At 38.3% G+C, this 27,052-nt stretch overlaps 1 protein-coding gene across 3 annotated transcripts in view; it reads left to right on the forward strand.

Annotated features, from left to right (window-relative positions):
- Positions 1 to 4,916: 4,916 nt before the first annotated feature.
- LOC126485097 (endophilin-B1) overlaps positions 4,917 to 27,052 on the forward strand; it is a 233,001-nt gene continuing 210,865 nt past the window's right edge. For 2 of the 3 annotated variants that reach the window (XM_050108715.1, XM_050108717.1), the window contains exons 1-2: positions 4,917 to 5,072; positions 5,196 to 5,337. In XM_050108715.1, coding sequence (XP_049964672.1) covers positions 5,004 to 5,072; positions 5,196 to 5,337 — 211 coding nt within the window. In that variant the 5' untranslated portion in view covers positions 4,917 to 5,003. The remainder of the gene's footprint in view (positions 5,073 to 5,195; positions 5,338 to 27,052) is intronic. The other variant, XM_050108716.1, reaches the window with a different exon arrangement.

Raw genomic sequence — 27,052 nt, forward strand, 5'->3', positions numbered from 1 at the left:
TGATGCAATGAAAGAAAATATGTCAATTATTGATAAGACTTTAACGTGGTGCAGACATTGGCAACTTGCTCTAAATCAGAGGCCAACAAACTTTTTTGCTCAAGGGCCAAAACTAGCAATATGATGTGGCACCTCGGGCCGTAGATTTCAAGTTCTTTTTATTAACTGGCAAACCATACAAATGGTGTGTTATGAACCTCTAATAGACTAGCTATAGTAAAGAAGTGAGAGGTTTACCACTGACTTTCTAGCACTTATCGTTAAAGTCAATACCATTCGGACCACTACATGTAGAATGTTCTCTGTTTCAGATTGTTGCCACACTCAATGACCCATAAACTGTAACACTGTAATTGCCCGACGAAATGTTGCTGTGTTCTCTTTGTGAACAGATGGTTAATAACAGCAAATGGACTTATACTTAAATGTATTATGTAACATGAGACACAATCACAACTGTTTTCTACATGTTTTGAAAGTCATTTTTCTTCAATTCACTTGACTGAACTATAACAGCCTTAATTTTATTTCATACTAGATGAGGTACCTGGCATTGGCTAGATATGTATTTATTCCAATCTTACATTATTCTGTCTCTTCCTTCCCTCACGCTCTGACGCCCATCTCAACTTTCCCCTCGCTCACCATCTCTTCACCCCTTTATCTGTCCATTTCGCACTCCCTCTGTGTGTGTCCATGTCTTCCTCCCCCTTCTCCCTCCACATTACCATCCCCTGCCCCAATAAGACGTTGCCTTTGCTTACCCCACAATATTTCTTTACAGATTGAAAATAACATGTGTATCAGTGTGGTTGAAATCGATCCGAGGGTTTAGGAGGAGAAGTGGAGGATAAACACACTCGCTCTCTCTCTCTCTCTCTCTCTCTCTCTCACACACACACACACACACACACACACACACACACACACACACACACACACACACACACACACACACACACACACACACATACATTTTAAGAGCTAATGACTAATTACTTCTCTTAACAAATATGTACCACGTATTACCGTCTCTATAATGTGTATTCATGAATCCAATGCACTTTCATTTAAGATTGATACAATAGCAGATAATTGGTACGAGGCACATGCACCCATTTGTTGTCAGCACTGACAAACAAACAAGAAAACATTTCCATTACAATGTACTGTCCCACTGCAAAGACAAATGTATCTGCCCCTGTACCAAGTGGCACCTGTAAAGGTGATAGAACAAATTTTGATGAAGGAGACGGGTACAGCCGACAGCTGCAAACCATTTATTCTTCACCGGATTTCGATATATATCATTTATTGTTCTTCAGAAACTATAAACATTAGCACCTGTTAAAATGAAATAGTACTTTTGCAAACAAACCACTCGCAACTGTTGGATGTATGTGACTCCTTCGGCACATAACATTGCTTTGCAGTTGCTGACAACAATAAGCCATGTTTATGACACTGAAATTCAGCAGTACAGGGAAAAAGAGTTTTAAATACCCATCCTCCAGTTTCACAACTACTAGATTATGAGGGATATATTCACAGGAGACATAAGAGTAGTTGTGTCACCTTGTCAACAATTACATCTTTAGTCAGTCTTCACAGGAGTCGAGTGTTGAGACCAACAGGAATAATTGTTGTGGTAGCATGAGTCAATGACGACATGTGCAATTCACAGACTTTCACAGAATGACTGTCACCATGTTCACGAGTGGTGAAAACTGCATAAAATGCTGCTGATCAGATATCAGTAAACTGGAAAAAAAGCATACAGTGCATGTGACTAATTCGCTCCAGTTTAATTATCTCTGTTAAAATAAAATTCACGTGGCTTGCATAATCTTACAACATTCATGTAGCTAGGCAGGAGCATATGAAGGGTGAAAGGAAGGAAGGGAATCATTAGTAATTTTTAGCCATTACCAAAAACAAATCTGGGCTCAGTATATCTTGCTCCTGAAATTTATTTTAAAGTACTTTCGTGCAAGATGAGATAGATTTATTATTAAAATATTATATTACATTATTCAAATGGCCACAAAACTTTATTGTAATTGCATTAATCTCAAACTTTCAAAAAATGTAGAAATAAATAAGAAATTTAACAAATAAGAAAAGAACAGATGCACTGCACATGCAACAGGCAATATAAGAAAGCTACAAGTCTCTTATTTAATCAGTTTTTATTCATTATAATTGCGAAACAAAAGTAAATACAAATATATAATTTTCATTAATATGACTTGTGATGTTGAACTTATTTGCTATGTCGTCTATATCTGCGTCATTTGGGCTGCATGCAATCCCCATTGCGTCTTCTAAATGACTGGACAACCGATTACGATATTTATTTTTCAGGTACTTCATTTTTTAAAATGAAGCTTCACAATGGTAACTTGAAGGAAATTGTGTTAAAATGAACTGTGCACAGTCTCGTAAATTTCTATATAATTGCTAGGCACACATTTCCTAAATTCAGTGTACTGTTGTTTTTCACGATGTTCTATAAACTGAGCCATCGAAGATAAATCTGTACTGGAATCACATGCAAGACTGAAGTATTTGCATAGCTTGACTTTATTAATTACTGCCTCAAATATATATTTTGAACTATCTTCTATACGACGTCGACAGGTAGATTCTGACAGTGTGAGCTTATTTATTTCAGCTGACATTTGTTTACTATTGGTGAAATTTTGAAACAAAGTTTCAGAAACAGTCATCATACATTGCTCCACTAACTCAGCATCAGTGAAAGCTTTCATATTTTTTGCCGGAATATTACATACTTGGTATGATGCTCTTGTGACAGCCTCACTTTGCCCAACTGCTGCAAACATAACGTTTTGTTGCAGATGAATGGTAGATTTTAGATGAGCAATTTTTTTCTTTCTTTCATTTGAATTCAAAGGAAAAGCTACTGTAAATGAATGGTGCTTACTTGTGTAGTGGCGAAATAAACTGTATCTCTCCAGTGCCAAAATCGTATCCCGGCATATTAAGCAAGCATCAGTACCTTCTTTGTCTCCATTTATAAAGCACAACTCTTCTTCCCATACTTCTTGGAAACTTCTTTCCTCTTCACATATTTTCCTCTTAGTCACTATTCCTGATGGTACTGCAAACATTATTTATTCCACTAATAATTATATCACCAAATATAAGCACAAATACACTCAATACGCGACAAAGCCCGCCGCCGACAAACGAGCGGCCGTGGGCACGCGGCGTGTTTGATGCACGGTTGGTTGGTTGGTTGGTTTGGGGAAGGAGACCAGACAGCGTGGTCATCGGTCTCATCGGATTAGGGAAGGATGGGGAAGGAAGTCGGCCGTGCCCTTTCAGAGGAACCATCCCGGCATTTGCCTGGAGTGATTTAGGGAAATCACGGAAAACCTAAATCAGGATGGCCGGACCCGGGATTGAACCGTCGTCCTTCCGAATGCGAGTCCAGTGTCTAACCACTGCGCCACCTCGCTCGGTTTGATGCACGGCTCACATTGTTGGCTAGCAGGTGTCTCACGCCTTTAGCGCTGCGGAACACCGGCACGTGGCGCGTTAAATGAAAGTGGTGAATGGTTTTCAGTTACGTAATTACTTCCCCGACTTTAATCACAATTCTACCCAATTTCCGTAAACAAAACACCGCTACGCCATACAAGTAGATAACTAATGCTACCCGTGCGAAGCCGAGGAGGGTCGCGGGCCGCATGAAAACATGATCTGGGCCGCAGTTTGACGACCACTGCTCTAAATGTTCAGAAATGTAAAATTTTGCACTACACAAAACTAAAAAATGTTGTGTTCTATGACTATAATATCAATGAGTCACTGTTGAAACAGGCCATTCCATACAAATAACTCAGTGTAACACTTTTTAGGGAAATGAAATGATCATACAGTTTCCGTCGTGGGTAAAGCAGGTGATACACTTCGGTTTATTGGTAGAATACTGGATAAGTGCCGTTGGTCTACAAAAGAGATTGATTACACACAACTTGTAAAACCGGGTCTAGAATATTGCTCAAGTGTGTGGTACCTGTACCAGATAGGACTAAAAGGCTATATTGACTGTATACAGAGAAGGGCAACACGAATTATCACAGGTTTGTTTAATCCGTGGGAGAGTGTCACAGCGATACTGAAGGAAATGAAATGGCACTCTCTTGAAGACAGGCTGAACTATTCCGAGAAAGTCACTAACAAAATTTAAAGAATCGGCTTCAAATGATTACTCGGGGATATACTACAACCCCCTACGTAACATCACAAAGAGATCGTGAGGATCAGATTAGAATAATTACTGCACGCACAGAGGCATTCAAACAATCATTCTCCCAGCGTTTCATACATTAATGGAACAGAAAGAAACCCTAGTAACTGGTACAATGGGACGTACTCTCTGCCATGACCCTCATGGTGGTTTGCGGAGTACAGATGTAGATGGGAGCTGTTACATGATTTGCTTTATTTCTTTCAAGGGTCATTTATGTCTACTGGATTCAACAGTTTTAATTTCGGCGTATAAATATCATGGAGACTTTGCCCCTGAGCTTAAGAGAATTACAGTGCAGTAACCTGCTTTTACATTTTAGATCCGTCATCGTGACAAACTTCCCAAACAAAACAGCTATTCATGGCCGGGTAAACAAATGTCGCGGGCGCAGGAACCAGCCAATAAGTATGTGATATGAATTCACCCAATGAGTTTCACTACTGAGATTTACAGATTTTTCAGAGAAATTAGACACACATCCTAGAATCGATATTAATTATTTTTTAAAAAGATATTAGGCCGCAATTTGCAGCACAATGGAAAATCATTACAAGTAAGAATCACATAATTATACTGAGCAGCGTACTTTCAGTATAGAATTTTCTTCGTTATGGAGGTTATACGCAAAGTTGCGAATCAAAGATGAAGCATGACAGGGAACTGAAGCCATCGACCAACACAGTTTACACTTTACAGTAAGTGTACAGTGTCAGAAATACAGATGGATATGGACTTCAACGTGAAGAAATTAGTTCGGGACGCAGGAACAGCAATCAGTCGTGTAGTGCAGGTCAGTTGGAGGCCCATATTAGAAACAGTTTTAGAATCGGAATTGTACTGTTGATTTTGTACTGCATTGCTGTCTTATTTTTGAAGTGTCAGTTTTCGTGATTATGTTCTTACGTTTTTCTAGTTAACAGAAGAAAAATTAGGGACGTCTGAAAAGACAGAACTCGATGCCCATTTTGAAAATTTAGCCGAGCGGTCAGATACAACAAAATTATGGACAGAAAAGATACTGAGAGACACGGAAGCCGTACTTACACCAAACCCAGGTGAGTGAAAAATGATTCATAATGTTAGCCTCGCAGTCGCATTAACACAGCAGTTCTGACTTCCCTCCCTTCACGAATGTCATTTTCTTAATAGGCAGTGGAGTGCCAAAGACAGAGTATTAACATTATTTAACATGTCTTCTGTCAATAGGCGCAGTAATGCCAATACCGAATCCTCGCTTATGTGTATTAGGTGGGGCAAATGTGCGCTTTCAGTGGAAACATATTAAATGTGGCAGTGATATCTTAACGTCTTATAAACTGTCAGTACTTGAAGTTGACAAACGGTCGAACTAATTCTGAATGTTCAATAGAACCAAGATGTGCTATTGGGAGACAGTAGTCATTAAATGGTAATGATCTGGTGGGATGAATAGTATATTCTTGGTGTTTTCAAACAAAGTGCAGATGGGCATGTCATATTGTTGTCAGTTATGAACTTATCCTACTGTAAAAAGATCTTGCCAAATAAATACTGGTGTAACAATTAGAAACCTTGGAATAATTAGCACTGCAGTCAGTTGTGAAGTTTTAGCATGAGTCCAGGCATAGTGGTAGGGAAAATTGTCATACTGCTCCAACCTAATCAATTTCAGATTAATCATTTGGTGCAGTGTATTAATGTAGGGACTGAAAAATTACTCAGCTATTCTTACACCTAATTCCCAGAAGCTCACGGGCTATTTTCATGGTAAATGATTGTGACACACATGACAGAAATGAGTGTGATTTTATCTATTTGCTAGACCTCATGCTGTGCTACAGATCACTCTCACCACAACAAAGTTTTCTGGGGGAAGGGTGTCCACTACCACATTGAGAGTCCATCCTGTGAAAGCCTAGTCATCTTTGCAAACTGTTGTAACCCACAACCATTTGAAAGCAAATTGACTGTCTCAGGATGTGTTCTAGCAACAGATTTCTTCTTTTAGTCAAGTTGTCCCATAAATTTCTCTCCTCATTTTAATTGATTACCTTTTCATTAGTAATCTTTCTATCTAGTCCCTTAGGTTTCTTCTGTATAACCACATTTAAAAACTTTGTATTTTAATGTCTGTATTGTTGGAGATTTATGTTTGAACTCCATGTAACGCTACACTCCCAACAGGGCTTTTTAGAAAGGATGCCTTAACATTAAAATTTATATTAGACGTTTATTTTTTTTTTTTTTTTTTTTTCTCAGAAAAGCTTTCCATGCTGTTACCAGTTCACATTCTATATTCTCTTCTGTCTTTTGCCTGTACCAATTATTTTGATGGATAAATAGCAAAATTTGTCTAATAGTTCTAGGGTCTTAATATCCTAAGTGAATTTCTTTGGTATCACCTGATTTAATTTGACTGCACTCCATTATCGTCGTTCTGTTTGTATGGATATTAATTTTATAAACTTTTCCAAGACACGACCCACTTTGTTCAACTGCTCCTCAGTGTCCATTTCTATTTACTTATTTATTTAGTTGATCATTGGCCATGTAGTACAGTAGTATTGAACATGTCAAACAGTCTGATAGAATTACAATGTAATCGCCAAAGGTCAAAGTTTTAATTTCTTCTCTCCATACTAACTTCCTTTTCCAGATTTCTTGTTTGTTTCTTCCATATCTTGCTGTATGTACACACTGAACAACCTAGAGGATATGTTAAAACACTGTCTCACTCTCTTCTTAACTACTGCTGTCTTTTCATATTCAGCTACCATAACTGCTGTTTGGCTTTTGTATTAGTTGTAGATCACTTTTTGTTCTTTTAATTTTGTTCTTGCTACCTTCAGAATTTCACACAGTATTTGTCAACATTGTCAAAGGCTTTCTTTAAATCAACAAATGAAATAATTGTAGATTTCTTCAGGCTATATTCTAAGGTCAGTGTATGATGAGTATTGCCTCAAGTGTTAATTGTCACTATTGTGCAAACATGACTTACTTAACTGATGGTCTGGTAATATTCACAACTCTCGGTAACTGCCCTCTTAGGAATTGGAATTTTTACATCCTTCTTGAAGCATGAGGGTGCTCTATCTGCTGTATCTCTTGCATACCAGTTTGAATTCTTTTGTTGTGGCTGGCTCTCTCTAATGGATCTCAGTGATTCTGAGGAATGTAGTTTCCTTCCAGGTGCTTGTTACACATTAGACCTTTCAGTGCTTTGTCAAATTCACACACTATTTTAATTTTTTCCATGTTCCTGTATTATACTTCACGATTACACGGAAACATTCAATGGAAACATTCCACTATCTTAGCTCCCCAATCAGTGCCATGTTTGCTTATAGTGTCAATCCATACAAAGTGGTCCAGCACTCAGAAAAATTTGAAGTTTGCTGGGTAAATTCCCTAATGTTTAGTGGACTCAATGATATTGTTAAAAAGTTAATTGTTGAGAAATGGTCATTTTTGTGTCAGGTCAGAAGTGCATCATTATTTTTATTTGTGTATTTATTTATTTTTTTTTTCACCCAGGCATCTGGCATTTGTATAATTATTCAGAAATTGGTTGCCGTAGGACTTTCAGATAATAAACTTTTAGTTGAGCAGTCTCTAGCCTACAGATTAACGTATGGCCTAGCAGAATGTATTCCTTAATATATTTTTAATAGCTCAGTTATAGGTAACATATTAAAAATTCAATTTTTGAACATAGCAGGAGTAACTTCTCAGCCTTAATATTTTTTGTTTTGTTTCAATTTATAGTACAGCTACTTTCTATAGAGTATCAATGGAGAGAAGCTTATGGGTCGTTCCATGTCAAGTGGCCTAAATTTAGACAATCTCCCCACTCTATCATCTCCAATATTGATGAAATTTTTACAGGATGTACATATAGACCTTACGTGAAGCACTGACAAATTACAGCTTCATAAGTAGTATGTTGGAGCCACTAGCCACCTTTTCATAAAGGCTCATTTTTGACATTGCGACTGAAATGAATAAACAATCAGCTTTGTTTTACCATTTTTCAGGATCTGAGAGACCTGTGATGCTGAAACTTTATGATCCTGTTCAACTGTGGTAAATTCATCATAGTGTGCTATCAAAGTGGCCCATAAATCTTGTCATACAAAATAAACTTACATTTATATTACATTAAAAAATACATGTACCAGTCTTACTCTTTATGGTTCCCAAGACAAATATTCCAGTTCTTATTAGCTAATTCATTTGCTGAAATTTGTTACTAATAGCAATTACTGTTGATTCTAACAATCTGTGTCAGCCCATTCTTGTTGCTGATGGAGCTGGAATGACAGAAAGAATTTGTTGGTTTGGAATCCAACAAGCATCATACCTAGCTAGCCAATAGAATGAATGAATGTGCAGGCACCATTGGGGTGCATGAAACTGACTAAAACATCATTTTCTTCTTCTGAAACTTCATACACATTACCAGTCCACCATTTTCCATCATGTATACAGGCAGTGTATTGGCCTGGTTGTAAGGCTGTAATATTTCTGAATGAAACTGTTGCTTGACTTTGGTCAACATTTGCCACAAAATAATTTGTATCATTGGATACTCTTCTAATACAAACTTGCTTTTCATTTAATGGCACAAAATGGTGATTCTCTCTTGTTCCTGATACTGTTCAGCCATTTTTAACCTTGCTTCCTGTTCAGTTTTTAATGTTTCAATTTCTTCTTTTGAAACAAAATTGAACTTGATTCCTCTGATACTCTTTGTACAGTATTTAAGCAAATCAGCTGGTGTCAGACTCTGGTCCTCAGTTGGTATTTGAAGGCTTGCTCTTGCTGCCAGGTGCTTCACAGTTCCTCCAATTCCATCACATGGAGATTTTCCATGGCTTGTGGCAAAGTACTTCCATTCAGGTGATATTCCAAAGTCATTTTTATGGTGGCAGAGATTCTGAAAATTTTTGAAGTTTTTGTACTGCGCTGCTGACACGTCACTGAAGCATTAAATGTGTGCGATTTTTCCAAGGAGACACTTTAGATCTTCTATTAATTTCACTATAAAAGGATGTACAGCGATTGCATCATGTTTCAGGCTGTCGCCTATTATACAATAGCTGATGCTGCTGAAGTCAGTTATTTCTGAAGTACACAACAAATGGGTGTTATTCCACTGAAAACGTTGAGCTGCATCCTGGACTATGAAGGAATAATGTTCAGCAAAGTCCAGTAATATGATCAGTTCAGTTGGCTTACAGCTTTATTTTATGCATTTTAGGTGCTTGCTCTGGTGCTTTGCAACATAGTGAGGAGTGGAAAGTTTGTCCATTTTTGAAATAAGATCTTCATTAAAATCCTTGGTGGTCATCTGCTTGGTTTCTAATGTATCTCTATCAGTGTGCACTCACTGTTTAAACTCAGTTGTGTCATTTGGATCACTGTCTTCGAAACTACTTTCTTAAAACTGTTCCAGTAGTTCTTTTCTTGGCCAGATTTCACAGCGATGAAGCATGCAGTCTTTGGATTCCAAATCACACACTGTTTTAGCAATCAGACTCTTATAATCTTCTTTAATTGGAGTGCTTGCAAGCATCAGTTTCACATTTTGGTGTATAGTGTAAACACAGACTGAGTGAGTTCCTGCATTGATGCACCATTTTGGCCTCAATTTGCAAAATTTTGAAAATCCAATTCCAGGCCCATGCTGAAGTCGATATGCAGCAAACATTTCTTTCAAATTATTCAGAAGGTGTTTTTGCATCAAAACTCTTTTCTTATATTCTAATTATAGTCTTTTTGTGGACAAATTCGGCTAAATTCTTCATTCTGAAAAAAATGTTGCCACTCTTTCTTTTACGGCATCTTGAATCTTCTTGCCACATTTGTTCGTTGGCAAATCTAATAACCATTTTCTGCCTGTAACTTCCTAGCTGCTTTCACCATCCTCTCTGAAACACCAAATTCTTGCATTCCCTCTTTTATAGTCCAGCTTTGTGATACTAATGTCAGTATTTGCAATTTTTAAGGCTGCCTGGACAATTGCAACTTCTCTTTCAATTCTTTAATCAGCTGCTTATAGTCTTCACGATCTCGGGACATGTCTTGCTTGTACTAGGTGTTTGAAGATCTTTTGGGGAAAGTCCTCCAGCAGCAACAATGTTATTCGCAGTTGCCTCTTGAACTTCGCTTATTTTTCGTAACCTTTCACATCTTTTTGATACTCTCTGAAATTTGAGAGGGGAGATCTCAAAAGCTGTTAGGCTTGAATAGATTGATACTTCTGGATATGCTTCATCTTTTGACTGGTTTGAAGTTGACTGTGATTTTTCTGCATTCTTTGCCAAAAATTGTTTTCTGCTACTTCGACAGATCTTTTGACAAGGTTTCACATTGCTCTGTCACAGCTTGCAATTGTTTCGCTGTTTCCACATTGACAATCTGTAAACCCTTTTTAATGGCATGGTTCTTTGCACACAAAGGATTACAAGATCTCTGTTGAAAGTAATATTTGTACACAAGTATTGCTTTGTGATGAAAGCATATTTGTGCATTTTCAGTAAGGCATATCTCACTTTGGTTCATTAATTCCTGTTGCTCTACTGAAAATTCTTTGATTGGAGTGAAGCCTTGTTGATGTGTGTGTGTTTTCAGATGACATACAGAATTATCTGCAAGGCCGATGACACATGGTACTGAAACCTCGTTTATATCCATTACACTAAAATTAAATGTATGCTTCCAATTGCCGTTTGTTTCAATATTAGATAAAGTAGGAGTGGTGTGTATTTCCAACTGAAAAATATTAAACCATCATAGGTAATGGGAACTTCCTCGAGAATACAACAGAAAAAAAATTAAATAACCTGCTAAACATTTCTAAAGAATCACCCCGTACCTTTAAATAAGTTTCACTTACCGAAAAAATATGTTTATCCAGTAATGACAACACACTTTACATCATTTAAAAAGGCACACACAACATCTGAACACTCTTCAGTACACAACAGTGTGCTTCAGACTGATTGTTGAAGCATGTTACCAAACTACATTGTTGATACTGAACTGATCTGTCTCCAAAGTAAAAACAACTTTTTCTGATCAGACAAGGTGAGCTCAGATAACTCAATTATTATTTGAGCAATCTGGGTGCCACTTGCAGAGCTTTGACATGCTGGCAGGCTGCAGATAACTAAAGTATTAGCTTCAGAAAGTTAATCTTTCAGTAGATACAAGACAATAAAGTATAGCCAAAATTTGGTACGACAAGATTTATGAGCCACTTTGATGGCATACTATGATGATGAATTTACCACAGTTTGACCTTTTGTACTGTAACTAAGCTATTGTACCCAAAAAGTTGAACAGGCTCACAAAGTTTGTGCGACAGATCTCTTAGATCCTGAACAATGGTAAAACAAACTTTATCATTTATTCATTTGTCGCAATGTCAAAAAACAAGCCTTTACGAAAAGGTGGCTAAGTGGCCTCACCATACTACTTCTGAAGCTGTAATTTGGCAGTGCTTCATGTAAGGTCTATATGTACATCCTGTAAAAATTTCATCAAAATTGTAGATGGTCGAGTGGGGACTCTTAGGCCACTTTACATGGAATGACCCTTACACTTAAAAGATACAATATTTTAAATAATGGATTTCTTAATTTTCTCATTATTTGCCCTGGAATATCTTTGTTAGGTAACCAGATGAAACTTCACAAATTTCAGTATAGGCTAAATTCCAACATTGAGATTCATTTGGAAGTTGTGAAATACACAATTATGAGTAAAAAATGGTCTTTAACATCTGTGATATCTAGGCAGATAGAGTAAAGTATATCAATTGTACAATTTAAATGTGTGTATGATTAATTATTATTTTTTATTGAAAATGAGCCAACGAATTAAATTTCAGTATCTTGTTCTCACCGTATTAGTTTTTACTGCATTGTTCATTGAACATCTGAGAAATTTTTATTCAGATTTAGGCATTAGGTTAAAAGTGCAGGGGAGACAGTTTCTTCAGTACATTTTTAACTTGCATCCAACCTTGATCCTTCTCAACTTTTTTAAATGATTTCTTCAGTACTGGTGGATGGTAAAATGTAACATGCACATCTTGGTTTTGGCAATCAGCATTAACTTTGCAAACCATGACAAATATATATGTGTGTGTGTGTGTGTGTGTGTGTGTGTGTGTGTGTGTGTGTGTGTGTGTGTGTGGGGGGGGGGGGGGGGTTTCTGCCTGCCACCCCCTTCAGTGTTGCTTGGGGTGGTCTCTTATGACACATGAACTGTGACCCTTTGATTTTTCTTGATTTGTATAATAGAACATAAATGGATGAACTGTAGCTGTTTGTTTTTACCCATTAGTGCCATTGTATCTCATCTTGAACAACAAAGGAATAGTTTTCAGAAAAATTGGCAGGAACTAAGCATTCATCAGCTGCAAAAGTTTGCTTTTTATCTTTCCTAAATTTACTTTGAGCTTTGGCTATAAAATGATGCATTTTCAAAGTTAGCTACAAACACTTCAAAAAAATTCTTCTTGTGGTTTTACAATTGTCACCATTTCCATTTTCTCTCGTCACCTATTGTTTGTGTTGTTCCTTCTAACATGTCAAGTAAAGCTTACTTGCCTATACAATTTTGATAGTTTCCCATTGTAATACAAATGTAGCTGTCAATATTGCATACCAGAACTTCCAAAACATCTTAAGTCAATTCTAAAATTGGCCCAATCTATCATCAACTTTACATTCTGGTGATACGAACACAAAATGTGATGGGTTCAACCTTCCAGTTTTAATGTCAGGATTTTCTTTTTTGAATTCAGTGGAATAGTTCATTTAAATTACACAATACAAAATTGTTTTGTCTCTGAACTTTAGTACTATTTTGTTTCACAGTAAAACAGTATTTTTGCCAGGAATCAAATGGCGATTATTGTCATCTTGATAAAACATAATAATCTTTGGGATCATCTTTTCATCAAGCAAATTAGATGCATTTTGCTTTTGTAATAAAAGTAAAAATTTCCTGTTGTTTTACTAAACGCCGTGTTAATTTAACCAAACATTGACACATTAAATTCATCACAAACTTTTACTGGACTCAAAGAATTTGGCAGTAAACTGGTAATAATAATTTAACCTCTTTGTTTGCAATACGGCAGTTAATTTTTAGCTTTTCCATCAAATCGGGATATTCAGTTGATGAATTTTTAGACCTTTCATCTCATCTAGTACAAATTTGCATTTGAAATGAAACTTTTGATTGTAGTTGCCATTTTGTCAGTTTTTTGCATTCTAGGCAGAAGGTCTTTTTTTCTTCATTTGGTTTGCTAATTTTACTAGCAGGCAATACACCTATGATTTTGCATGTTGAATCTACTTTTTTTATTCTTTGATAGCTCACAAAACTCTTTGTATGAACTTCCACCATCCCCCTCTTTGTTAATTACAAATATCGTAGTGTAATATGTTGAACACAATAGTTTACTTAGTATTATATTTATAAAAGGGCTTTTATTTCTAGAACAATGATCAAATATTATTTCTCTCACGTCTTTTATTATTGGTTTCTTATGTGCTTTAAGAGTCCAAGCAAGGCTGGCCAAAATGGTGATGAATTTTTTTAAATCTTTCATTTCATGCTACTTCAAAGTTGATTTAATATTAGTCGATCTTAACTAAAACAACTCCTCCTTAACTGTAATTTTCAGTTAAAATAATGTCTTTAGGAATCACTCCATATACACTTTTATAAGAAGATATGCTGATAAGAATACCAATTTAACCCTGAGACTCAAGTTTTCAATGGCACACTCCAAAGCTCATAATTAATGGAGTGAGAGTTGGCAGAGGTTGGTGGAAGGAAACACAAAGTGTAAACTTCTCACCATTGATACTCTATAAAAAATAAATTACTGTGCTATACAGTGTAACACCACAAAAAATTTTAAGGCTGGGAAATCACTCCTTCCTTAGAAAATTACTCTTCAGAAATTGATTTATTTTAATTTGTGACCAATAGCTTTGTTATTAAAAAATGTTAATTATTTAATTGATATCGATATAATGGAAGGAAACATTCCACGTGGGAAAAATTATATATAAAAACAAAGATGAGGTGACTTACCGAACAAAAGCGCTGGCAGGTCGATAGACACACAAACAAACACAAACATACACATAAACAAAAGGACAGGTATACACTCGCACACACGCACATATCCATCCACACATACAGACACAAGCAGTGTGTCTGTATGTGTGGATGGATATGTGCATGTGTGCGAGTGTATACCTGTCCTTTTTTCCCCCTAAGGTAAGTCTTTCCGCTCCCGGGATTGGAATGACTCCTTACCCTCTCCCTTAAAACCCACTTCCTTTCGTCTTCCCCTCTCCTTCCCTCTTTCCTGATGAGGCAACAGTTTGTTGCGAAAGCTTGAATTTTGTGTGTATGTTTGTGTTTGTTTGTGTGTCTATCGACCTGCCAGCGCTTTTGTTCGGTAAGTCACCTCATCTTTGTTTTTATATATAATTATTTAATTGGATAGATAAAATATCTTCATACCAAGCAGCAGCAGCAGCAGAATACACACATAAGACTGTTGTGATTGGCAAGCTTTCGGAGCCAGTGGCTCTTTCTTCAGGCAAAAGGGTTGAAGGGGAAGGAAGAAGGGTGAAGGAAAAGGACTGGAGAGGTTTAGGAAAAAGGGTAGATTTCGGGAGAGTCACACAGTATTGTGGGTCAGGGGAGACTTACCATACAGGATGAGAAGGAAAGACTGACTGTTGAGGACTATATCGGACGATATTTGAAAACCTGAGAGGTTAAAGTTGGATGACGGGGTAATATGCGAGACAGAGATTATTACTAAAACATCGTGCACGAGTTGATAGAGTGAAAAGCTAAGTGTATTGTATGTAACAGGGGTGGGAGGGGATGATGAAAAATAGATGGGAAAGAAATGAAATAATTAGAATACTAATATAGAGTGAAGAAAAGAGTAGTTACAGTGAAGAAAGGCTGAGATGGAAGTAATTAATGTAAATTAAGATTATGTGTATGATGAGAACCAAGGACATGTTGTAGTGATAGTTCCCCACCTGTGAAGTTCCGAGAAACTGGTGTCTGGGAGAAGAATCCAGATGGTGCGTGTGGTGAAACAGGTGCCGAGGTCACGAATGTAATGTTGTAGAGCATGCTCTGCAACAGGATATTGCGAGTTGCCAGTATACATCCTTTGCCTATGCCCACTCATCCTAATTGATAATTTGGTGGTAGCATTGCTGATGTAGAAGGCTGAACAGTGTTTACATAATAGTTGATATATGACGTGTCATTTCGCACATGGTTCTCACTTTGATAGTATATATTTTGCCAGTTACAGGGCTATTATAGGTGGTGGTAGGAGGGTGCATAGGGCAGGTATTGCAGTGGGGATGGTCACAGGGGTAGGAGCTGTAGGGTAGGGAGATGAGTGCAGGAGCAGCATAGGGTCTGGCAAGTATATTGCGGAGATTGGGAGGGCGACGGAAAGCTATTCTAGGTGTGGTGGGCAAAATTTCAGACAGAATGGATCTCATTTCAGGGCATGGTTTCCTAAAATCATGGCCCTGTCGTAGTAGCTGATTAATGCATTCCAGACCAGGATAATACTGAGTCACCAATGATGTGCTCCGAAGTTGTTTTGTGGAGGGATCAGCAGTGCCAGGATTGGAACTGATGGCCCTGGAAATCTGCTTTTTAACTAGGCTGTGGGGGTAATTATGTGCAGTGAAGGCTGAGGTGAGAATGGTGGTGTACTGCTGTAAGCATTCTGCATCTGAACAGATGAGTTTTCCTCGGATTCCAAGGCTGTATGGGAGGGAATGTTTGAGATGGAAAGGATGGCAACTGTCAAAATGTAAGTACTGTTATTTGTTGGTAGGTTTAATGCGGATGGCCTTTGGTGAGGACGAGATCAACATCAAGGAAAGTGACATGGGATTTGGAATAATACCATTTGAAATTTAATTGGGAGAAGGTAGTCAGAGATTCCAGGAATTTAAACAGGTCAGCCTCACCATAAGTCAATATGGTAAAGATGTTATCAATGTATCTAAACCAAACTGGGGGTGAAGATTTGTGGATCCTAGGATAACCCCCTCCAAGCGAGCCATGAAAAGGTTGGCATAGAAAGGAGCCATCCTTGTTCCGATGGCTGTACCCCTGACCAGTGTGTATGTCTGCCCCTCAAAGGTGACGTAGTTGTTGGTAAATATAAAGTTTATTAAGGTGAGTAGGAAGGATGTCATAGGTTTGAAATCAGGTGGGTGCTGACTGATGAAATGTTCAGCAGCAGATGTTGGTATAGAGGGAGGTAGCATCAGTGGTGACAAGCAAGGTGTGTGGTGGGGGTAGGATTTCAGAAGATCTGGAAATCGCTGGTATTTTTGATGTAGTAGGGCAGTCTTTGTACTGTGGATTGCAGGTGCTGATCAACTAAGGCAGATATACATTTGGTGGGTGCTTTGAAGCCAGCAACTATAGGATTGCCAGGATGATTGGGTTTGTGGATCTTAGAAAGAAGGTAAAAGGTGGAGGTGTGTGGTTTGGGTACAGTGAGAAGTTCTATGGATTGAGGTGCCTGAGGTTTTAAGGAGGGACTGCAGGTCAGTTTCCATCACATGGATGCTATCTTTATGGCAGGTACTGTATGTAGAGGTGTCACACAGGAGGCATAGACCTTCAGTGGCATACTCCTTTCAGTTAAACATTGGTAGATCCTTTGTCTGCTGGCAGGATAATGAAGAAGTCAGTGTATTAAGTAATATGTTCAGCTAGGTGACATTTATTTGTAGGCCAGTGTGTGATGAACTGTATATTTTTATGTGAAAGGCCTAGGACAACCCATTACTAAATAAATTAAAAAACTGCAGATGCTAGCAACTCAAAGTGCTTGCAACCTGAAACAAAAATTGCTGCCATTTCTAAATGATAAACAATAAAGAAATTTTGTAAAAGTTTTTGAGTCCACTAAACATCATGGAATACACCCAACAGATATCATTTTTTTTTTTTTTTTTAAGTGATCAAGCAACCAATTATTGCTTTTCTGGAACTTTTGGTATAGAATGACCCTTGGTGTGACCATCAGTGTACACTTCTTTGTATTCAGTTTTAGTCTATACTCTTCCCAAACATCTAGTTGTTTCTGTACTTCTTCCATTTTGTTCCCTCACACCATTTAATTAGCAGAAAATAACTTTGCTGTCACCCTCTCTTCCCATGTGTCTTTATAAAATCTGTCATCAGCATAAGAGTGTTTCTCTGCATCAACTATACTGTTCTGTCACCTCTTTCTCTCACACAACTGATGCTTTCCAGGTGCAATTCTTTTATCCACACTAGAACCTGCTTTGCTACCCTTTCCTTCTTAATGCCTACCAGACTCTACTGCTGGATACAGTGTCATAAAAACTAGCCATTCAAATGAAATTGAACCATTCGAAAATAGCTCTAGCATAAATGCTGACAATTTCAAATCGTTGGCTACCAAATTCAGCGATTGCTTCCTCTCAGTGACAACAAGTGTTGCACTCACTAATAAGCAACCAAATACAGGTGATTTGCATTTGGTGGTGCAGACATTGCACTCATCTTCAACAGGTACTAGTTTCAAAAATACAATCTGTAAGGAGATTGCAGAATTCATAATACCACTAAAAATGAGTGATTATGCTGGCCATGATGTTTTGTGTGTTCAGTATTGAAATCTTGGGCTGACTTTTTAGGATTACCCTTGAGTCACCTTTGTAATATATGACTGGGCTTATTTCCTGACAGAGTAGAATATGCTGTAGTCACACCCTTCTATAAAACTGGTTTTCAGCTAGCTATCTGTAGTTACAGACCTATATCACTATTTGCAATCTTTACAGAGGTGTTTTACAGAATTTAACTGCCTCTCTATTTTTGTCAGAGAAAGCAATAGGGGGGTCTCACTAGCAAAGTGCAGGTTGACTGAAAGGTTAGATTCCACCTTTTAGGTTTGACCCATGACATCAGGGTGTTGTGTTGGGTAACATCATGATGGCACGGTGTTTTTGAGTTGAATTGTGTTTGTAGATGACATATTAATAGTATTTGGTGTTGTACTCTTGGAATTTGCTGTTTCTGTTTTGAACTTGTTTGTTAGGTATTTTAGTGATTCATTTGAAGTTGTTAGTTCATTATGTGATATTGTGATTGAAATAATGTGTGAAGGTTCACAACTGAGTTCATTTGATTTTGTTTGTTGAGGGTTATGCAGTTGTGTTTGTGTTAGGTATAAGTCATGCCATGTGATTCTTATGGTTGAAAATTTAATGGTGTGTGTTTTAGCAATGGGTATGATGGAGAAGTTTGAGTTGTTCATTGCTGGTTGCAGTGAGGAATAATTTGTTGTGCGCAATAAAATTTTTTCTGCTGTTTGCTGTGGATGAAGAATATGTTTGATCCCATGTTTGTTGTAGGCATTTGAAGTTGGCCAAAGTCCCTGCTTCTTGGACCAGGGACCTTTATATGTGGTGTTGTCACTGTGATAACGTGTAAAATCCTCACATAGAGGTACCTGGTTCAAGAATTCTGTGTTGGCCATCAGAGACATTGTTTTGGTTATCCATTTCTATTAACAGTCCTCCATAGACACTTGAAGCAAAAAAAGATGCACCACTAAGAAATTATCCACATGGGACAGAAATCAGTGGATGTGATGTACATAGACAGACAGATGGCTGCAATTTCAGAAAAATTGGATGATTTATTAAAGGCAAAGAGCCTCACAAATTGACACAAGTTAGTAATGTGTTGGCCCACCTCCGGTCCTTATCCAAGCAGTTATTCAGCTGGGCACAGATTGATAGTGGTTGGATGTCCTGAGGATACTGTGACATTCTGTCCAGTTGACACATTAGATTATTAAAATCCTGAGCTGGTTGGAGGGTCCTGCCCTTAATGATCCAAACATTCCCAGTTGGCGAGAGATCCGGTGACTCTGCTGGCCGAGGTAGGATTTGGCAGACATGAAGACAAGCAGTAGAAACTCTCACCATCTGCAGGCGGGCATTATCTTTGCTGAAATGTAAGCCAAGAATGGCTTGCCATGAAGGGCAACAAAACGGGACTAGGATATTATGCTGTAAGGCTGCTGTGGATGACAACCAAAGGGTCGCCCTGGACATTCTCTCATGGTTGTAGGGCCATATGGCAGATGACAGTGAGCTTGGTACCACACCATTGTCTGTGGCATCTCCATACATGTCTACACTGGTCACCGAACCTCAGTTCGATGTGGGACTTGTCACTGAAGACAATTCTACTTCAGTGAATGAGATTACATGCTGAATGCACCAAACACCACTGTAAATGGACATAGAGGTTAATGGTAGTCGGCACAAAGGACACTGTGAGCTCAGCCCCCTTTCTGTCAGCTGCCTATTAATGGTCCATGTGCTCATTGAAGCCCCAGTTGCACATTGGTTTGATGATGATGATGATGATGATGATGATGATGATGATGATGATGAATCCAGGGCTCTGAGGGCCTCATTGAAGATTGCCTGTGCGTGCGCGTGTTTTCTCTTGCCACCGCTTGGCGGGATAGTTTGGTAATATTCACTTCTGAAAGCACCTCCTTTCTTTGGTAGTGGAATTATTACATCTTTTTGAAGTCTACTTCTATTCCCCATGTCACATTTGTACATCTTGCATGCCAGGTGGGACGGTTTTGTTGTGGGTGTCTCTCCAAAGAAAATCAGTAGTTCCGAGGGAATATTGTCTATTCCAGGGGTCTTATTTCGACTTTGTTCTTTCAATGCCGAGTCAGTCTTTTGCAGTTTCATATCTTCTATCTCCTCTTTGTCTTCTTGCTCTTCCCATTCTGTCATAACGCCTTTGTCATCTCGCTTGTATAGCCTCTCCATGTACTTCCTTCATCTTAGAGCTTTCCCTTCTTTGATTAGTACTGGTTTGCTCTCCAAGCTCTTATTATTCAAACAGCTGTTTTGCTTTCCTTCAAGTGCCTCTTTAATTTGCCATAGTTGGTATCTATCTTTCCCCTAGTTAAACTTACTTCTGTTGTCTTGCACATGTTCTCTAGCCATTCCTGCATAGTTGTTTCGCAGTTTCACTCATTTTGCCTTTTGCCTGCTTCGTTTGCTGCATTTTTATATTTTGTCCTTATTTTAATTAAAGTCAGTATCTCCTATGTTATCAGACTGGTTCTGCTATGGCTTGTCTCTATATGTATATGACAGTATGCTGCCTTCTGTACTTCATCTCTCTCCTTACTCCTGTAATCAGTCAATTGTCGCATAATGCTCCCTGTGAAACTTTAAACAACCTCTCATTCTTTTAACTTGTCCACATCTGATCTCCTTAATTTCCTACATTTTTGCAATTTCTTTAGTGTTAATCTCCAGTTAATACCTAATAAATTGTGGTCAGATTCCCCATCTGCCACAGGAACTGTCCTACAATATAAAATTGCTTCCAAAAGCTCTCTCTTCCAATTATATAATCAATCTGAAATCATCCATTTTCTCATGGTCTCTTACAAATCATTCTTAATGAAGTGTTAGCAATGATTAAATTATGCTCTGTGCAAAGTTCTACCAGGTGACTTCCTCTTTCATTCCTTTCCACCAGTCCACATTCACGAACTTCCTCTTCCTACATTTGAATTAGACTCGCTCATCACAATTTAATTTTCCTTCCCCCTTAACTATCTGAATAATTCCTTTTATCTTGTTATACTTTCTTTCAATCTGTTATCATTGCGGCACTAGTTGTCATATAAACTTGTGATATTGTAGTGGTTGTTGGTTTCCTGTCAATCGTGGTTACAATAATGCATTCAGTGTGATGTACCTAGTAGCTTTATCCATATCCCTATTTTCTTGTTCATTAGTAAACCTACTCCGGCATTACCCCTATTTGATTTTGTATTTATAACCCTATACTTACCTGGCTAGAAGTCCTGTTCCTCCTGCAATCAAACTTCACTAATTCCCATTATATCCAACTTCAACCTATCCATTTCTCTTTTTAAATTTTCTAGTCTGCTTGCCTGATTAATGCATATAACATTCCATGCTCCAGCCCATAGAATGCAAGTTTCATTTCTCCTGAAGATGACATCCTCCTGAGTTAGTGCAAGCCGGGAGATCAAAATGGGGGACTGTTTTACTTCTGGAATGTTTTGTCTGAAAGGATGCAATCATTTAGCCACAAAGCACCTTTGGGAAATGCAACAGATGTAGTTTCCCATGCTTTCAGCCATTTGCAGTATACCATCCAACCAACACCCTGTTGGCTGATGTTACGAGGCCAGGTCTATCAATCAAGACTGCTGCCACTGCCACTACAAAAAAGATGCTGCTTCTCTTCAGGACCCACATGTTTGTGTGTGGTGTCTCCACACACACCCTTGTTTGTGGCTGTACATATGTTCCTGTCAAAAACAGTGCAAGAAACTGACAATCCACACCAATTCAAAAGAAAATTAAAGCATACCTCATTAGACATTCTCACAATTGTTTGGATGTCTGGATTCAGGGAGTTAAATTTCCTGTTAGCTACAGAAGCTGTTTTTGTTATAAAGTTACAAGCAAATAGTATTATACTGTAAAAAGAACTAAATATTTACAGATCCAAGAAAATGTTTTCTTTGAAAAATGCCATTGTAATGTTTAATTATGTAGCTACCAACTTCAGATAAACAGTAAAACTGAGAAGGCAGCAGCTTTATTATTATTATTATTATTATTTAAGTTTGTTTTCATTGTAATTTACTGGATTGCATGAATAGCATTAAGCAATATAGCTACAGATTATTGTTATTGCTGTGTGTAGATTTTCTGTGATATGTGTCTTATATGAACGTGTGCCCTGACTTGTTCCACTGAAGGTTTTGCTCCTTAAAGGATTTTACAGAACATTATGAACGATTGAATGATTGATTGAATGTTAACTAATGCTATTTCAGCCTTTTTTAAAAAAGAAAATTTTTTGGAACACAGGTTGTGATGGCATACTGATCTGCTGTGTAGCTAGAGGCCTAGGTAATTTGAAAGATGACAGTTCGGTTGAGAGTTGGTGAAGAGGTTTCAAACGTGTCAGTTAATGTAAATAAATGTCAGTGTCCATAGTGCTTAGGCTAACTAGAGGATCTGTTGCTGCCTCTAGCATTATTTCCACTCAAGTAAGACTTATGCTTGTCCTCTGACTAAATGGTGTGAGGTGTGATCAAAAAGTAATGAGAACTTTTGTTTTTCTTGAAGAATCTCTATTTATTAATCATCTTCTGCTTTGGACCATTCAGAGCAACCCTCCTCAGATAAAACACACTTGTGCCAGTGCTTTTCCCAGTCTTGTAAGCACTTTTGGAACTCACATTTTGCTATGGTGTTCAGTTCCTTCAGTAATTCTGGTTTTATCTCATCAGCGGCAGTAAAATGCTGTCCATTCATGTTATTGTTCAGACTCGGGAACAGGAAGAATTCGCAGAGTGCATAACTGGCAAACATGACGGCTGAGGCAACGTAACGGTTTAGTTAATGTCCAAAACTTCATGAACAAGCATTGAAGTGTTAGTGGTAGCATTATCATAATGCAGGTTCCAAGAGCAGTTTTCAGTTTTCTTCAGATTAGTTCACACAAATGGCTCATAACTTCCAGGTATCATACAATGTAGGCTTTCACGGCCGGTATTGTCTTCACTTAAAACTACCGGGCTGATAAAACTCTCCCCTGACGTTTCGTCTCTGACTGCGGGAGACATCCTCTGAGTTAAAGTGGCAAACCGCAAAGAGAACTCGAGGAAACACTGATTATATAGGCAGTACAGAGGGCGCCACTGTCCATCACATGGCGGCGGCTATGAGACTGTCTCTGGTAGTACCAACATTCTCGATTGAAAGTAATTGATAGTCACGCTTCCGCTGCAATGCTGAAAACCAAATTTTATCCAGTTTAACAGCTTTGTTTTTCTGTTAAAATTATTATGATGTTTATCAACCTTGATAGCCTCTCTATACATGCGCGCATAATAATGAGGTTTTAGAGATGACACTTGTCTCGCTGAATTTTATTTCATGATTACCTTCCCAGTGAACATATTCTGCTATGGCTGATTCATCTGTGTGACCCAGGCGGCAATTCCTCATACGTTCAACAAGATGGGTGTTCATGCTTCTCTTTGTGGTACCGATATACACCTGTCCACAACTACAACGAATTTTATATACCCCAGTGTAGCCATAGGATGTCGTGCATCTTTTGCGGATCGTAAATATTATTTTATTTTCCTGATTGGTCCGAAAATAGTTTCCACCACGTACTTGCTTAACGCTTTCCCAAAGCAATCTGTGACCTTACTAATAAACAGAAGAATACTAATAAACAGAAGAAAAACCTTGCCGTTCGGCTACTGTTGTTCTTCATTACTCCTGATTCTCTGCCTAGAGCTAAGTGCTTGATCTATATCCTTGCTAGAATAGCCATTCTTCACGAAGCTGACTGTAGATGTTCAATCTCATCTTTTAAATAAACAGGTTCACAAATTTTGTGTGTGCTGTCTACCAAAGTTTTTGTCTAATGTCATGGTTTGAATCTTTACGCAGATAACAATCAGTATGTGTGGCCTTTCTATACATCTTATGGCCCAATGTTCCATTCCGTTGTTTAATCACAGGCACATCCAGGAAATTCAATTGCCCATTACTCTCTGTCTCCATAGTAAATTGGAGTTTCAGATTAATGCTGTTTAGATGTGTCAGGAAGGCATCCAACTCGTCTGCTCCATGTGTCCATACTACGAACGTGTCATTGACATAGCGATACCATCTGGCTGGTCTCTTACTGGCAGTCTGCAATGCCCATTGTTCAAAAGTCTTCATAAATAAGTGAGCCACAGCAGGACTAGGAGGACTGCCCATAGCCACCCCGTCAGTCTGTTCATAAGTCACCATTGTATTGAAAGTAAGTTGTCGTGAGGCAGTGTCTGAATGAAGTCGCAATATTGGTAGGAAAAATATGCGCTAAGCATAAGGTAGCTTCATTTACCAGAATCGTGGTAAATAACGATAAAATATCAAAACTGACAATGATATCTTCCTGGCCCATGCTCATTTCCTTTAACTTGTCAATGAAATGAGTTGAATTTTTAATATGACTGTCCGTCCTACCAACATAAGGTTGCAGCAATGAGGCAAGGAGTCCTAGCTAACTCATGGCTGGGTCTACTTACAGCACTGACAGTTGGCCTCAACAGAACCTCAGGTTTATGCACTTTGGGTAATCCATAAAGTCTAGATGGGGCCACTTCTGTTTTACAAAGCAGCTTCTTATCGTCGGAGGAGAATGAAGACCCTTGCACCGGTCGTTTGGTCATTTTTTAAAACTTCACAGTCTGATCCTTCTGAAGTTTTTTGTAATTGGTGGGAACCGAAATATGATTGATCTTTCCATGATAGTCCTCACTGTTAAATATGGCATGGCATTACCCTTATCTGTATTAACAACAATAATGGTTCTATCTGCGTTTATATCCCTCAGCGGCTTCCTTTGTGCCTGCGACAAATTACTGTTAGGTGGCTTCCATGTATATAAAATCCTAACTGTTTCCATCCTAATTACATTCAGAATGGAACGTTGGGCCGCAAGGTGTATAGAAAGGCCACACATACTGATCGTTATGTGCATAAAGATTCAGACCATCACCCTAGACAAAAAAGGGGTATAATAAAAACTTTGATGGATAGGGTGAACAAAATTTGTTAACCTGTTTATTTAAAAGATGAGATTGAATATCTACAGTCAGCTTTCGTGAAGAGTGGCTATTCTAGCAAGGATATAGATTGAGCTCTTTGCTCTAGGCAGAGAATCAGGAGTAACAACAAACAATAGTAAGGTCACAGATTGCTTTGGGAAAGTGTTAAGCAAGTATGGGGTGGAAACTATTTTCAGACCAACCAGGAAAATAAAAGAATATTTAAGATCCGCAAAAGATGCGTGACACCCTTTGGCTACACTGGGGTATATAAAATTCGTTGTAGTTGTGGACAGGTGTATATTGGTACCACAAAGAGAAGCATGAACACCCATCTTGTTGAACATAAGAGGAATTGCTGCTTGGGTCACATGGCTAAATCGGCCGTAGCAGAACATGTTTACTGGGAAGGTAATCATGAAATAAAATTCAGCGAGACGAGTGTCATATCTAAAATCTCGCATTATTGTGCACGCATGTATAGAGAGGCTACCGAGATTAGTAAGCACCGTAGTAATTTTAACAGAAAAGACAAAGGTGTTAAAGTGGATAAAATTTGGATGTCAGCAGTGCACCGGAAGTGTGACGATAGATTACTTTCAATCGAGAACGTTGGCATTACCAGAGCCAGTCTCATTGCAGACGTGATTTGATGGACAGTGGCGCTGTCTGTACTGCCTATATAATCAGTGTTTCCTCGAATTCTCTTTGCAGTTTGCCACTTTACCACGGAGGATGTCTCCCACAGGCGGAGACGAAACATCAGGGGAGTGTTTATATATCGACCATGGCCTATCAGCCCGGAAGTTTTAAGTGAAGGACTTCCAGGTAGTATTTCTTATTGACTGAATGATCATAAGGCAGAAACTCATGATGCACTATCCCTTTGTAATCGAAGAAAACATTGAGAAAAACCTTCGCACATGATCAAACTTGCTGATTGGTTTCGATATCAAGCCTGAATATCCATGTTTCTTCACCTGTTATAAACTTCTTTAGAAGTTTTGGATCATTCCCAGCTTCATTCAGAAATTCCTGAGCAATGTCTGTGACATCATTTTTAATCAAAATTCAACAGTTTTGGAACAAACTTTGCTGCTTCACATCTCATGTCCAAAACATTTGAAAAAGTTGCTTGGCATGAGCCAAAGAATATGCCAACATCATCTGCAAGCAGTCTGTTGGTGATTCAGCCACTTTCTAGAACCATTTTCTTTCCTTCTTTCACATTATCATCACTAATTGATGTGCAAGGTTGTCCAGGGCGATCATCTTAATCTGCCTTGTAGAGGCACTCTTTGAAACATTTATACCACTTGTAAACTCTTGTCTTACTTCTGGTAGGTTCACCAAAAGTGACAGTTCTGCACTTTATTCCATTTTTCAAGCAAAATTTAAAGCTAAAATCTTTGATCCATCTTTTTTCAAACCTTTTCAAGGGTCAACAGTAAACTAAATATTCAAAACAGCTGAAAATGCAAACATATGTACCAAAAAGATAAACTTTTGATAATTGGGTGTATGAAGCCTGCAAAATTAAGTTCCTGTTACTCTTTGATTGCACTTCCCGTGTGCTGTCCCAAAACTGTTATAAGCCTTGTGAGCTCATGATTCTTGGGTGAGTTTGTGCTTGGCTAGCAAGAGGCCCAAGTCTTTGCAGCACCACTTCCCTTTCTGTGCTGCATGTCTATCCTCCTATAGTCTTTCTCCCCTCCCTTAGGGAACTTTTTGGGTATTTTCGGGAATGCATTCTGAAGTTTCAGTAGCCTAGCATTGGAACAGTCCTTTGTCTGTTTTTTCCTTCTTTCTTCATTCTCCATCTCTTGCCCTTCCTCCGCCTTGGTGTGTGACATCTCTTTGTTTGTTCGTCCTTCTTGTGTGCTCCTGTAGGCTGGCCCGCATGTCTGACATGTAACAGGTGACTGTGTAACGCGTAGTTTCCAGACCTGGGTTGACAGGTAGGGTTTGCATATACCTCCTGGTACAGATCCAGCTCAGGGAGGGGTGAC

The sequence above is a fragment of the Schistocerca serialis genome, chromosome 6 (assembly GCF_023864345.2).
Source record: "Schistocerca serialis cubense isolate TAMUIC-IGC-003099 chromosome 6, iqSchSeri2.2, whole genome shotgun sequence".
Taxonomy (NCBI): Eukaryota; Metazoa; Arthropoda; class Insecta; order Orthoptera; family Acrididae; genus Schistocerca; species Schistocerca serialis.